The sequence below is a fragment of the Labeo rohita genome, chromosome 10, assembly GCF_022985175.1.
Source record: "Labeo rohita strain BAU-BD-2019 chromosome 10, IGBB_LRoh.1.0, whole genome shotgun sequence".
Classification (NCBI taxonomy): Eukaryota; Metazoa; Chordata; class Actinopteri; order Cypriniformes; family Cyprinidae; genus Labeo; species Labeo rohita.
In genome coordinates, this window is record NC_066878.1 from 12850920 (window position 1) to 12866620 (window position 15701).

A 15701-nucleotide genomic window follows, 5' to 3' on the forward strand; every position below is an offset into this window, starting at 1 on the left:
CCTGATAGGGAACATGCATGCAGTAGATTAACACAACATTATGTAACATGGTATAAAGTGCACTGTTATACCCAGTGCAAAATAATGGCTGGCATATGGACCAAAAACTTACTGCCGATAGGAATAGTTCACTTAAAAATAAAAAACGTCATAATTTACTTACCTTCATATTGTTCCAAATCTAAAGCCATTTGGAGTTTTCTACCATTAAAATTGTATTGTTGTTCATTTCATTACATTTCAAGCTTCTGAAGTCTTCTGAACTACAATACATTTGATAAACAGTTTTGTGAGGAACAGACCAAAACTGAAGTCTTTTATACACTGATAATTTATTCATTGATTCATAAACAAATCATATAGCTTCAGAAGACTTTGCAGATCTTATGGCTCCCTGTTATGATTTTTTATGCTACATTTGCATCCTTGAAAGCATCAACACGATGTCACAGTTCTTCAGAATTCTCTTGGAAGAAAGAAAATCATATGTTTTGGTACTGCGAGATAACTGTGTAGAGATGAGAAGCTGAAAGACAAATAATGAAAGATAAAATAAATCCAAGATAAACAGAATTCGAGCATTTATTTCTCCAGTAGCAGCTTCCAGTCGCTTTGCTAAATCCTGGCAAACAGTATTTCATCCAGTGCATGTTAGTCTGAATGAAAGCGAGAGAATAAAAGCTGGTGGCTGGTCCTCACAGGCAGGATTCGGCACAGCACACCAGCCGTCATTTGCTGTATCTCCAGCGTGGAGTTGGCAGCAGCTCAGTGATTTCTGACAAAATTACCATCTGTAACAGTCTGGAACTGGACACTGCACACTGCCACTCCCCACACACACCTCACCTCCACCGGATAAACAGCACCCAGGGGGGAAATCAGAGCGGTCACCCGCTTTCTTTTTTCTTTTTCTAAGATTTTTACACAGAGGGGGATTTCTTTCTAATACAGTTCTTTGTAATCCAGCTCCCAGAATAGCACATTTCAATACTTTTTCTCCCTTTTTCATTAGTTTCATTCCTTTCCATTCTCATTTTATGAAAATCTCAACATGGCAAAAAGCATGTGCATAAATATAAAGCTCCATAATACTTGGTTAGCCAATCATATAAGCCGTAAATGCCATGTGACTACTCTCAAGCCCCAGGCAAATGGCATGGTGACTAACTACGCAAATCCACACACTCTAGTATCACTATATATCGAGAGCAACCCACCAGTTACTTGTGTTCCTACTCAGGGCTAATTTAGTACAAAATGTCATGCAGCATTAAATGCTGCTAAACACCATGTTGGCGTGTGTATCTGTGTGTTCTGTCGCTTTGCTGTGTCATGCTGGTTTTTGGATGTGGTGTTGAAGAGCCGTGATAGCCTCGGTTCCCGCAGTTTAACAGTAGCGTGGGATGGTGTTCACAACCCGGTGCTTTATGTTGATACTCTAAAGTGAATCATCAGTGTCGCCGTTCCAGTGGAGGGCAGCTGAGATTCTGATTAGCCCTGTCATGCTTCAGCTGTCTATCAAATGAGGCTGTTAGTGTATACTTTATGCCTGTCCAATACACATAGAGCCATCTTCTCTAATGAAATTATGTCATATGCATCCCTTCCCCCACCACACTTGGCAAATAATCACTTGTTTCCCCCTTTGGTTGGATAATGCATTACATTCTTGGTGGAGAAAGACTAAGAATCAAAGGATATTAATCAGACATACTGTAATCAGGAATTTTGTGTCATATAAATGACCAAGTAAATTAATAGGAAACTCAACATTGTAAGGTTGTGATGTCCAGATGAAAGAGGATGGAAAGCAAGCATTTTGCGGTATTTTTGTAGTTAAAGGATAAGTCCACTTCCAAAAGAAAGATTTGCATATAATGTACTCACCCCCTTGTCATCCAAGATGTTCATATCATTCTTTCTTCAGTCATTAAGAAATTATGTTTTTTGAGGAAAACATTTTTGCATTTTTCTCCATATAATGGAGTGATATGGTGCCCCGATTTTAAACTTCCAAAAAGCAGTTTAAATGCGGCTTCAAACGATCACGGCTGAGGAAGAAGGGTCTTATCTAGCGAAACGATCGGTTATAGAACTCAAGACAGTTAGGGTATGTTGAAAAACTCCAGTCGTATTTTCTCCCTCAACTTCAAAAATCATTTCAAAATCATCCTACATCGCTGCAGAAGTTCCGATCCAGTCTTTGCAATGTGAATATGCAAAGAAGATCAAACACTCTTAACAAAAAAGGTAAAACAACGATATAGGACAATTTAGAAGTTGAGGGAGAACATGAGATGGGAATTTTTCGACATACCCTAACTGTCATGAACCAGAAGCACAGAATTTTTTTTTTTTTTTTATGAAAATAACAGATCGTTTCACTAGAAAAGACCCTTCTTTCTCTGTTTACAACCGCATTTGGGATCGTTTGAAGCCGCATTTAAACTGCATTTTGGAAGTTCAAAATCGGGGCACCATATCAGTCCATTATATGAAGAAAAATGCTGAAATGTTTTCCTTAAAAATCATAATTTCTTTACGATTCAAGAAAGAAAGACATGAACATCTTGGATGACAAGGGAGTGAGTAAATTATTTGTAAATTATTGTTTTGGAACTGGACTTCTCCTTTAATGGTATTGTTGGAAAGTAGTTCTATTGCAGTATTTTAGTCATATTTGTTATATATAACATTAGTTTTATAGTCAGCTAATGAAAAGCTAATGACTCAACCTTTGTGGTTTGCTTTACGAAAATTCATTATCTGCTAGGTAACATGCATAAATAAATAATACAGGTTGTGTAATGTGATGCAGGTGTATTCCCTAATGCTTACCCACCTGTACAGCAGAAAAAAGGGCCTTTTTGGCAACTTTTTAGTTTTTAATGTAAATGTGTGGCATATCATATTTGAGTGTTTAATCAGTTTCAGGCACTTTTTGTTCCAGCGTTTGACATTTATTAAAACTGACAGACCTTTAACAGATTTTTTTTTTCTTTTTGTTTTATGAAAGTCAGATTATATATATATATATATATATACACACACACAGTCAAAAGGTTTTTAGGAGGAAGATTTTTAGAAACAGAATTATTATTATCAATGTTTAAAACAGTACATTTTTGATGAATAGAAAGATCCAAAGATCAGCATTTATCTAAAATAAAGAGCTTTTGTATGAAACCTAAAAAAATCTACTCAGCTGTTTTCAACATAATAATAAATGTTTTTGAGCAGTAAATCAGAATATTAGAATGATTTCTGAAGGACCATGTGACTGAAGCTATGATGCTAAAAATTCAACTTTGAAATCACAGGAATAAATTACATTTTTAAATATATTCAAATAGAAAGCAGATATTTTAAAAAGTAAAAATATTTTAAAATTGTACCATTTTGTTGCACTTTGGATTAAATAAATGCAGGCTTGGTGAGCAGAAGAGACATATTTGAAACATTACAAATCTTACTGTTCAAAAACTTTTGGCATTTTTATTACATTTTAAAACAATAGTTATCTAAACAAAGAAAGCAATGAGAATAATAATGATTTAAATATTTAAATTGTGAAAAACATACATATTTTTAATTTTGACAACAGATTTTGGCATTATGTCCATCATAACAAATTATTTTGTCTACATTTAGTGTACTTTGTTATCAATGAGACAACAACTTGAGATAAATTATTTGTGTGAAGTAAAATCAAGGTAAATATCACATTTTTGTTGTGCATCATTTACAGTTAAGTTGTAATTTTGCAGATTACCTGAAAAGTGTGAATAAATTAAATGTTTAAAAGGTCATTTCTACCACAGTGCTATCAAATACAGTACATAATTTGAAATATGCTAAAAAAAAAAAGACACTGTGGTGCAAATGTTTATGACATGCATGACAGAAGAATTTCTGTCATAATTTTAGCATGTACACAGTCTCTTGGACATTTTAGGTGACAGTTAAAATTGTGAAAGTGTTAAAAGTGTGTTTCATTGAAGCATAGTTGAAAAAACACCCAACTCACCCGACTGCTCAATTCGGAAGTAGGAGCTTCCCATGTGTACTTGAAAGCAGAATAATTTCCTATTCCTACCAATGCTTCTTGCTGATCTTAGACCAGAGATAAAACCACAGCAGCAAAACTAACACATACACAATCAGACACACACAAACCTGAGCTTTGCAACCTCTTTGTGTCAGTGGAATTTTTATCAGGATTTGCGTGGGTGAAATCAATACAAGCTTTTACCGGGTCTTGGGAAAAGTTCAGCAAATTCCACCACAGTCCTCTGCACCGCTAAAGGTGTCGTGACAGCAAAGACAAATGAAAGGCCACACACACACTCAACAACACACACTCACTGTACAGGTGAGAAAAGATCTTCATATCCAATTGCGATTGGTTTTAAGCATATAATTACTACAAAGAAGTTCTCAGTTCATTTATATTTGACATGATTGAAGACTCACTGTCTTTTTAACCCACCAGCTTGTTATTTATACAATACAAACCTTTAACTAATATCCTTTGCAGTGAAAACTCATAACAAGCCAGCCTATCCCTCTAGATAATCGCTTTTAAATTACTCTTTTCCTTGAGAGATTTCTTTCATTTGAATTTGACTGTGGGGGACGAATCAGTTAGTCCTAAGAAACTGTTCTTAGCATGGTCACCACATTTACCACAGCTGTTTTTGGGAACTAGCCTGTTTACAAGCAACTTTCTGTTTAGCTTTTCTTTCACTTGTTTTTAAAATGAACACAAAGTAGGCCGGAGGGACTCTGCTAATAAAACATTCAGCTTTTGTTCTCCTCTAGTCTCATAAATAAACGTGGAATGTGAGTAAATCTTTTATAGAGTAGCAAACACATTTTATTCGCCAAAGTCCTGTAGTGACCAAAGCTCCTCTAAAAATAAAGATGAGGTGATTGTCAATACAGTAACGGTGAAGCATTCAAAGTAAAGTGGTCACAGGGAATACGAGAGCAAATGTCGTCTTCAAGCAGTTGTACATGAGTATGTTTAAATGTCAAGTGAGTTATGAATGTTAAATGTTCATGACTAATGCATTATCTGAGGCTTTTGAAAGGTGGTCTATTCTGATCTGACCCTTTAGGTCTTTAAGGCATCTTCATGTGCAGAAGGAACAGCTGTGCTCTGGATAGTGATGCTAAATTAGTCAGTTGTTCTCAACTTGTGGGTCGTGGCCCAAAAATGGGTCGCAGGTCTGTTCTTATGGCGTCGTAGACAGTTGGGAAAAACAATGACACATGCAAAAACCCCTTACTTTATAAATGTTTCATTAGCATGGGAAAATAAATAGACTTTTGAACTTTTAAAAGAGATGTCTTTTGTTGTTAACATCAAAATTGAGCATCCAACCAAATGCTGTTGTATTTTGGCAGAAATTCATCTGCCACCTCTTAGAAGCTAGTCAGATCAGGCCAACATAGACAGTTTGCTTCACACAAGTTCTATCTATCTATCTATCTATCTATCTATCTATCTATCTATCTTTCTATCAAATGTAAATTCATGTACCAGTCACATTTTCTTTGTTAAATAAACATTACACTATCAGAAAAAGAGAGAACAATTCGATTCTGTTTTATATTTTTACATTAACAATGTAATCTATATTCTGTTTATTAAAGCCAAGTATGAATCTCATCAAGTTAATGTTTTTAAGCATTTTACCTTTATTCCAAATGAATAACTCAAGGCATTAACAATTTAAACAATATATATATATTTTTTTATAGATTTATTTTTGGGCTTTTTTATGCCTTTATTTGGACAGGACAGTGTAGATAAGACAGGAAAACATTGGGTAAAGAGAGAGAGGAGTGGGATCGGCAAAGGACCACGAGCCAGGATTCGAACTCGGGTCACCGTGAGCGCAATCACACTGTATGTTGGTGCACTAACTGCGAGGCTATTGGCGCCGACAATTAAAACAACATATTTTAACTGTGAACTTATGTTCATCTATACTTTTCTTAATAGTTAACTTTTGACTATTTAAAGATTTACTTTAAAGATTTCGCCAAGCCGATTATTCACTAAAAACTTCCAAATATTTTGTTTTCAGGCCACTTTAAGTCTTATTTTAACATAGCAAAGTGGTTATATCTAAGTGTGTGAGTTATTTAATGACTTTTTTTAAATTAGTCTTCTCATTAACGCCATTATATTGTTTATTTAGACTGATTTGCGAACGTGGAACACGCACGAACACGAGGCGGGATTTATCGCATGAATCAATCACAGTCAAGCGTAACCAGTCATATCCAATCATATTGCGATGGAGGCATTGCGTCCTCTCACGTGACTTTGCCCCATTCATTCTCAATTACCCCCCACCAAACCCAGCGCATGCTTTAGGGGGTCTGTTAAAACTTAGTGGGCTCAGGGGAGGCAAATGAGATGCGGATTCCCGCTGTAACTTTACCCACTTGTGTAGCTGTTGGAAAGTGTTTCTTTAGAAAAACGAGTGATTTATACACTTTTATTGTCATATTTTGTAATATTTGTGTTACGTTTTAAGGAGGAACTGCCTCCCTTGCCTATATATAAGAACCGAAATATATTATATACAGTGGCATGCGAAAGTTTGGGAAGCCCTTGCAGAATCTGTGAAAATGTGAATAATTTTAACAAAATAAGAGAGATCATACAAAATGCATGTTATTTTTTATTTAGTACTGTCCTAAGATATTTTACATAAAAGATGTACATATAGTCCACAAGACAAAAAAAATAGCTGGAATTATTAAAATCACCCCCTTCAAAAGTTTTGGGGGTGGGGGGGGTGAAAACTTTTTGAATTTGAAGATCAAGGTACATTGTACTTAATTTGGCTTCCGGGAAACATGCAGGTATCTTCTGTTGCTTCCGAAGGGTAGTACTAAATGGTAATATATATATATATATATCAACAAAATAAGAAAAATTTGGACATCTTTATCCTGTTCAAAATTTTTCACCCCCCCGGGCTCTTAATGCATCATGTTTCCTTCAAATATGCAAAAGATGCTGGCAAACTGAAGAATCTGCAGGACCTGGAGGATTTTTCTAAAGAACAGTGCTCAGTTTAACTGTTCAGAACAAACAAGGGACTCATGAACAACCATCACAAAACAAACAAACAAAAAAAACAGTCGTAGATCATCCAGGTAATCACACACAGTATTAAGAATTAAGGGTTTACAAACTTTTGAAAGGGGTTATTTTAATAATTTCAGCTATTTTTTTTATTTTTTTTGTCTTGTGGACTATATGTCAACATCTTTTATGTAAAATATATTACTTAGGACAGTACTAAATTAAAAATAACATGCATTTTGTATGATCTCTCTTATTTTGTTAGAATTATTCACATTTTCACAGATTCTGCAAGGGGCTCCAAACTTTCGCATGCCACTGTATAACTTAGCTGAGAGACTAAATTTGCCTATAGACAAAATATTTCTATCATTTATCCTGTTATTTTATGACTTGCTAATCATTCCACATCACTGGGTTTATGCAGCTTATAATAAGATTAGTAAATTATGATTTATTTAATATATATATATATGTATATATATATATATATATATATATTATGATACACTTGATGTCTTGAAACAAAACCAGTTAACAGACACTAAATTAATCATCATAGAGGAAAGATCTAATTAATTTATGCAATTCAGACCGATTCTTTTGGTTTCAAATAATTGTAGTTCACTCTAATTAAATTTACCTTTTAGCTATCAATAGGTTGCGTGTTCCTTTGTTCGGGGGGAAATGTATGAATTTCATTGCATTAGCTGGCAAAATATCAATCCAAATGGCAGCTGCAACTGCAAGCAAATTTTCTCATAGCTAACTTTTCCTAGTCATTTTGCAATTACTTTTTACCAAATGGTCCCAGGGAGATTTTTAATGGAAGTATGAAATCAGTTCCCCTCAAGATGTCCTAGCAAAGTAACCACAGGTATTAATAGTTAATGTGATGAAATACATGTCCAAAAAGGTTTGGCTACCAGAACGTGTCGCAGTACGTTTTGTATTTTAAAATATGTTGTATAATTTTAAACCTGTAACACCTCTTGTTAAATGTTTTCTTGTTGTAAAGTGTTAAGTTTCTAAGTTTCTATAAAAATAGTTTTTTTTTAAACCAAGAATTTAATATTTTATCTAAACGCCATGTGATGTAAAGCTGAAGTTTAAGCATGATTGCTCCAGTCTTCAGTGTCACATGATCCAGAAATCAGTGTAATATGCTAATATGCTCAAGAAACATTTCTGTTGAAATGTCGAAAACAGTTTTTGCTGTGTAATACTTTTGTAGAAACCATGATACATTGTTTGTCAGGATTCTTTGATGAATAGAAAGTTCAAAACAACTGCATTTATAAATGTTCTGTCACTTTTGATCAATTTAATGTGTCTTTTGCAGAATAAAAGCATTCATTTTTTTTTAAACAAACAAACAAACAAACATTTGTGTATTTAATGGAAATAAATCGTTTTCTTCCATGTGTACCAAAGGAAGAACTGAATTCCATGTCATATTAAAATGTCCACAACATTGCAGCATGACCTGTGTAGCATCAGTAACTGCTGACAATGGATAGACTCTGTGTCATTTTTAATGAAGTCGTGCTCGTATAGGTCAAGCTGTGATGTTTTCTCCCTGGACTAACATTGTGTCCCTGTGTTTGTGTTTTATCTCTGCAGAGCCACAGCTAAAAGGCATCGTCACCCGTCTGTACAGCCAGCACGGCTACTACCTGCAGATGCTGCCGGATGGCACCATGGACGGCACAAGGGACGAGAACAGCTGCTTCTGTAAGCGCGTGTTCTTTCTCACTCGTTATTCACGCCTGACAGGCGCGGTGTGACCTCTGGTTGGTCACTTGTAGAAACTATTGAGGTGTGTCTGCTTGTGTCCGTGCCTGTGACCGCTGGACTTCTTCTGATGTTCATGTCGTTCATTCCGTCAGTCTTACAGTCTCCTCACGTACATGTTCTGTCTGTCTGTCTGCTGTAATTAATTTGAGAGCCCAGTGTTGGCATATGTCCGGTATGTCAGGCCTAAGGCCAGGTGTATAACACTTAGCCCATGGTCACTGGTGCCACTCTAAGGGATTCACACTCAGCAATATGATTGAAGATCTCATGCCGCAGCATTAATATTTGTCTGGACAAGAATTGAGGAGCCTAGCCATAGCAGATAATTAGAAGAGAATGTTTTTAGTACTGTCTAGAGTTTTTAAACAAATCGCTTTGAATGATTCAATAACACATTCATAAAAAAGGCTGCATCTGAAATCACCCTACTCTCTTAGTAGGTACTTTGTTGACGCTAAAAAGTATGTTTTAAATCAGGGGCGCCCAAACTTGGTCATGAAGGGCCAAAGTGTTGCGCAGAGCTCCAACTTGCCTCAACACACCTGCTGGGAAGATTGTAGCATGCCTAGTAAGAGCTTGATTAGCTGGTTCAGGTGTGTTAAATTGGGGTTGGAGCTAAACTCTGCAGGACACCGGCCCTCCAGGACCAAGTTTGGGCACCCCTGTTTTAAATAGTTTGAATGTATGTAGTACAAATTTAATCTGCACATACTAAATTCATTTTGTCATTGTCATGTGGGCCACCAGTGTCAGTTGTGTTACTTTACTGCCATTCACAAATCTTCTCCTGTGACCAGGGTTGCCAGGTTTTCACAACAAAACCCGCCCCATTGCTACTCAAAACCAGCCCAAAACTAATCCAGTCACACTTCAATGTGGGGGTCCCTCTGTAAAAATCACATTCAGGGGGGTAAAATAGGCATTTTTAAAGGGGTTGCCCTGTTAAAAGTTGCATTCCAGTGGATAAATATGATGTTATTGGGGTCGTTTAAACCCACATTGCAAAAATAAAATGTCTGTGAGCAAAACACAGTGTTTCGTTGCTGAATGAATCTGTGTTTTTAAACAAATCGCTTGAGTGAATGATTCAATAACCCATTCATAAAAAAGGCTCTCTCAGTAGGTACTTTGTTGATGCTAAAAAGTATGTTCTAAGTCGGGGTGCCCTAACTCGGTCCTGGAGGGTTGGTGTCCTGCAGAGTTTAGCGCCAAGTTGCCTCAACACACCTGCTGGGAAGATTGTAGCATGCCTAGTAAGAGCTTGATTAGCTGGTTCAGGTGTTTAATTGGGGTTGGAGCTAAACTCTGTAGGACACCAGCCCACCAGGACTGAGTGTGGCACCCCTGTTCTAAACAGTTTGAATGTATGTAGTATGAATGTAATCTGGACATACTACATTAATTTTGTCATTGTCATGTGGGCCACCAGTGTCAGTTGCGTTAGTTTACTGCCATTCACAAATCCTATCCTGTGACCAGGGTTGCCAAGTTTTCACAACAAAATGCGCCAAAAAGCTACTCAAAACTAGCCCAATTGCATTTCGGTTGGACGGTCCACCAGTTAAAAATCATGCTCCGGGGGTAAAATACGCTTTTTTGGTGGGGTTCCCTTGGTAAAATCTGTATTCCAGGGGATAAATATGATGTTATTGGGATCGCTTACACCCTCATAGCAAAAACAAAATGTCTGTGGCCAAAACACTATGTTTCGTTGCTAAATGAATCTGTGTTTTTGAACAAATCACTTGAGTGAATGATTCAGTAACCCATTTATAAAAAAGGCTCTCTCAGTAGGTACTTTGTTGATGCTAAAAAGTATGTTCTAAATTGGGGTGCCCAAACTCGGTCCTGGAGGGCTGGTGTCCTGCAGAGTTTAGCTCCAACTTGCCTCAACACACCTGCTGGGAGGATTCTAGTATGCCTAATAAGAGCTTGATTAGCTGGTTCAGGTGTGTTTAATTGGGGTTGGAGCTAAACTCTGCAGGACACCGGCCCACCAGGACTGAGTTTGGGCACCCCTGTTCTAAATAGTTTGAATGTATGTAGTATGAATGTAATCTAATTGCGTTTCAGTAGGGGGTCCCCCAGTTAAAAATCACACTCCGGGGGATAAAATACGTTTTTTTCGGTAAGGTTCACTTGAAATTCGTATTCCAGGGGATAAATATCACACTATTAGGGTCACTTAAACCCGCAGACATGAAAAACAACCTGTAGCAATAGTGTTAAAGTAGCCCAATTCCACGGGAAAACCCGGGACTTGACAACACTGCCTGTGGCCTCATGGGATAGTAAATTGTCTACTGGATGCACACTTCAAATTCTTGCCATCATAGTAGTAAGTCATCTGGGTAGCTTTCATCTACTGTTTTATGAATACTGTGAATTTGGACATGCTAGTCCTTTTGCATACTGTTTTTCACCTACTATATAGTAGATAAGTATGCAATTTCAGTTGTAGCCACAGTGACTTGTTCCTTTTCTGAATGAATCAGCTGTTTTAAACAAAATGTTTGAATCAATGGCACAGCGACTTGCTACGACTTATTGGCGGTTTTATTTTAATCTTTTTTCATTTATTTTATATCTGCATTATTTATCCTTTTGATCTTTCATTCAAAAAATTCACAAAATTCTAACCTATCATTGAGGTAAAACAATGGAAAGTGGGAGAAAATCTGACTATCAAATAAACGTTTTTCTTTAGTTCATGTTGGCCACAATTATTGGCAACCAATTATTGCAACAGCTCAGAGTTTTCTTCTGTAATTCCTGATGAGTTTGGAGAACACCTGACAAGAGATCAGAGACCATTCCTTCATACAGAATCTCCCCAGATCCTTCAGATTCACAGCTCCATGTTGGTGCTTTTTCTCTTCAGTTCACCCCACTCATTTTCTATAAAGTTCAGGTCAGGGAACTGGGACAGCAATAGCAGAAGCTTCATTTTGTGCTCAGTGACACATTTTTGTGTTGCTTTTGATGTTTGTTTTGGATCATTGTCCTGATGGAAGATTCAGCCACGGCCCATTAAAAGATTTCTAACCGAGGCAGTCAGTTTTACAGTTTTTATCTGTTGGTATTTGATAGAATCCATCATACCATGTATCTGAACAAGATGTCCAGGACCTCCAGCAGAAAAATAGGCCCACAACATTAATGATCCAGCAGTATATTTAACCATGGACATGGGGTACTTTTTATCCTTGTTTGTGCCAAACCTATCTGGTGGGTTTGCTGCCAAAAAGCTCTTTTTTAGTTTTATCTGACCATAGAAGCCAATCCCGTTTGAAGTTTCAGTTGGTCTGACAACTGAATATGCTGGAGTTTGGATGAGCGAGGAGGTTTTTTCTTGAAACCCTCCCAAACAACATGTGGTGGTGTAAGAGGTTTGATTTTTTTAGGCTTTCTGCTGTGCTCCTTGGAGAGTCTTTGGCCACTCAAACTCGCCTCCTCACCGAGCAATATAGACACACGTCCTCTTGGTTTATTGGAATTTCTTAATTATTGCTACTGATTATTAAACTATATACTTTGGTTTTACTCCTTGTGATGGATGATTAAAGGAATTTGGCCTTTGTGTTCCTCATATTTATAATCCTGTGGAACAGTAAGTCATAGCTTGACAATTTCATGCTCCTAGTCACCCTGGTCTGCTAAAAATGTTGATTATGAATGGGAATATACTTCAGAGATATTTTACTCATAAGAATAATTGTGGCCAACATGCATTGGAGAAAAACATTCATTTATCATAATGTTATTTAAGCATAATGTGAGTTTCCCCCCACTTTCAATCGTTTCACTTCAATGAAAGGTTAGTATATTATATATATATATTTTAAATTAAAGATCAAAAAGATAAACGATGCAGATTTATTTTCACAGCCGCCTTTGCTCATATTTACCAAGGGTGCCAATATTAGTGGAGGGCACTGCATATGTGACTACTGTAACAATGTCCTTACAGCCTTTTTGAGCCTTGAACGTGTCAGTTGCATTGCTGTTATGCAGGGTCAGAAAGTTCTCAGATTTCATCCAATTTCATACAGGTTTGGAACAACATAAGAGTGAGTAGGTAATGACAGAATCTTCATTTTTAACAGTGTAGAGTATGCATGTGTTCTGGAGTCAACCAAAGATTTTGGTATTGTGACGCATTTGTGCCATTCTGGTCAAGTCAATTTTTCTGTACAGGTTCAGCCTGAGGCCACAGGGGTACAGTGTTGTATTTTATGTTGAGTCACCATAACATGCTGTTCATGAAGGGGAAGAGACAGTGAAGGAGAGAGAAAAACATGCCAACGAGAGCAGACATGTGATGCGTCATGAGTTCTTGTGCCTTTTGTAGCTCTGTGTGAGTTTTTTTGAGTGTACGAGTAACGGATTGAGAAGTATTTTATTGGGATGGCAGTTGTCAGGGTGCACAAGTGTAGCACATTCCTGCCTGGGTTGTCAAGGACTAGCTTACATGTCACGCTTGTCTATTGAAATGACTGTCACACATATTAAATAACCATAAGGCTGCAGCATCCCATGAACGTTGTGACAGGGCGTTCTGACGTGAATCCTAAACACTTCCCACCCAATGAGCTGAATTTGATGGCGCTAAATTGTTAAGATATGTCCGACACCAATTAGATACTGTCATATATGTGTCAAACTCCAGCAGGAAATCTCACTGTAGACTAATTGCAGAAATATTTACCCAGTGTTCTCTCAGCCTGTGCGGGAATATCTCTCTCCCTCTCATTGCCTTTTATTTTGCATGGTTTTATCTTCTGTTATCTCTCAGAAGCATTAACTGTGTGATGTTCCTTGAATGATCCATATCAAACACAATCCATCTTTCTATCAAGGACAACAGACGTAGGACAGATAGTCCCTCCTGTATACCTTCCCCCACCTCACGCCATTATCTTTTCCATCCCTGTCAGTTTTACATCTGCTCTTCTGTGTCGCTCTCGTCTTCATCTCTGTTATCCTGTTTCATCCTATGTCACGTTGTCCCTAGTCTCACAAAGCCAGGCTTGTGACTTAAGGCAAAAAGGTTGTCATTGCAGCTTATTCTACCCGAGAACCGCCCACTTAGAAATGCAAAGAAAGTTTGATTGACATCTAAAGCAACCAAATACTGTTAGGTGTTTAATCTAATTCTCTGAGCATGGATTTCTCTGATTTCATTCCACAGCACAGTTCAACTTGATTCCTGTGGGTCTGCGGATAGTGGCAATTCAGGGCGCGAAGACTGGCTTCTACCTGGGCATGAACAGCGAGGGATACCTGTACACCTCCGTAAGTGACTGAATGCTCTTTTAAGGATTGATGATTATCATAATTAGTATCATTATGCCGGTGTCCTCCAAGTGTCTCCACAATAATGATTCACAGATAATTGACGATGTGCTGCTTTTTGAGGGGTAAATAATTATGCAGAGTGTTTAATTACTCTCCTTATAATAAAGAGTTTGGTCAAACAGACTGGTGTGAAAGAGGATGGTGTAATTAGGAGGATGCAGACTCTGTCATTGGTTCTGAAAACTCTAGGTTTAGTTTATGGCACAAAAATACCCACTTTGGTCCCAGCGGTGAAGTTCTTAAACGCTCTCCATGGTGCTGAATTGGCAGTTTGCTCTCCATGGTACTGAATTTCTCTGGCTATATCATAATTATCCAGTTGTGTTTCTGGAGGGCTACCTTCCTTCAGATTTTACCTTAAAGGAGAACTCCACTTCCAGAACAACAGTTTACAAATAATTTACTCACCCCCTTGTCATCCAAGATGTTCATGTCTTTCTGTCTTCAGTCGTAAAGAAATTATGGTTTTTGAGGAAAGCATTTCAGGATTTTTCTGCATATAAAGGACTTCATTGGTGCCCCGAATTTGAACTTCCAAAATGCAGTTTAAATGCAGCTTCAAATGGCTCTAAAGATCCCAGCTGAGGAAGAAGGGTCTCATCTAGGGTCTCATCTAGTGAATTGTTGTTCTGGAAGTGGAGTTCTCCTTTAATTAGTTTAATTAACTAATTTTAGTTTAATTAACACACCTAAACCAGGTAATCAAGACTAAAAATGCCCAGGTAGGTGTGTTGGAGCAGGTTTGAGCTCAACTCTGCAGGAAGGTAACAGAATTTCACACCCCAGCCATTCAATTCCTTAGGTTCTTTCCCTTGGCATTAAATTTTTGTGATTTTGTTGTTTTTTTTTCCAGATTTAACAGCTCTAATTAGGGCCCTATGATTTCCGCGATGCGGAAAACATGGACTGAATCACAGAATCCCATCATAAAAATGGAATTTACTGTATAAAGTCATGGAATTTGCCAAATTTTTGGATGAATAACAAAAAATAGGTCAGTACACTTAAATCAAAACTCATGTCTGTGAATATTAAGCCACAAAAATACTATTTAAATATAAATCCTGCATGTTCTGTGTGTCTCTGTGTGAATGAATGGCGCAGACGCGTGGTTTCGTTTACTACACATGTACTGAAGAGTGCATGACACACAGTGTTCTCAGACTTTTTTGTAACCGATTTATTAAACCTTCAAATAACAAACAGGCATTGTCATCTTTCCATTGTTAAACATTGACAATAATTCAAAGCAGAATAAAATATACTAAATAATATTAAAAAATATATATATTTTGTTAAATGCTTTGAAATGTTTTATGGATTGAAATAAAATTCTAAAATAATTTTTAAACGCCATAAAACAAGGAGAAACTTTAACAAATCTACATTTGTGTATATAAAAATTTGGTACAATCAACATATTATTGCAGAGAAATTC

At 37.0% G+C, this 15701-nt stretch overlaps 1 protein-coding gene across 1 annotated transcript in view; it reads left to right on the forward strand.

The window, feature by feature from the left end:
* Positions 1-15701, forward strand: part of fgf11b (fibroblast growth factor 11b) — a 65339-nt gene that overhangs the window by 20117 nt on the left and 29521 nt on the right. The window contains exons 2-3 of the mRNA XM_051121842.1: positions 8732-8842; positions 14097-14200. Of these exons, the coding sequence (XP_050977799.1) occupies positions 8732-8842; positions 14097-14200 (215 nt within the window). The remainder of the gene's footprint in view (positions 1-8731; positions 8843-14096; positions 14201-15701) is intronic.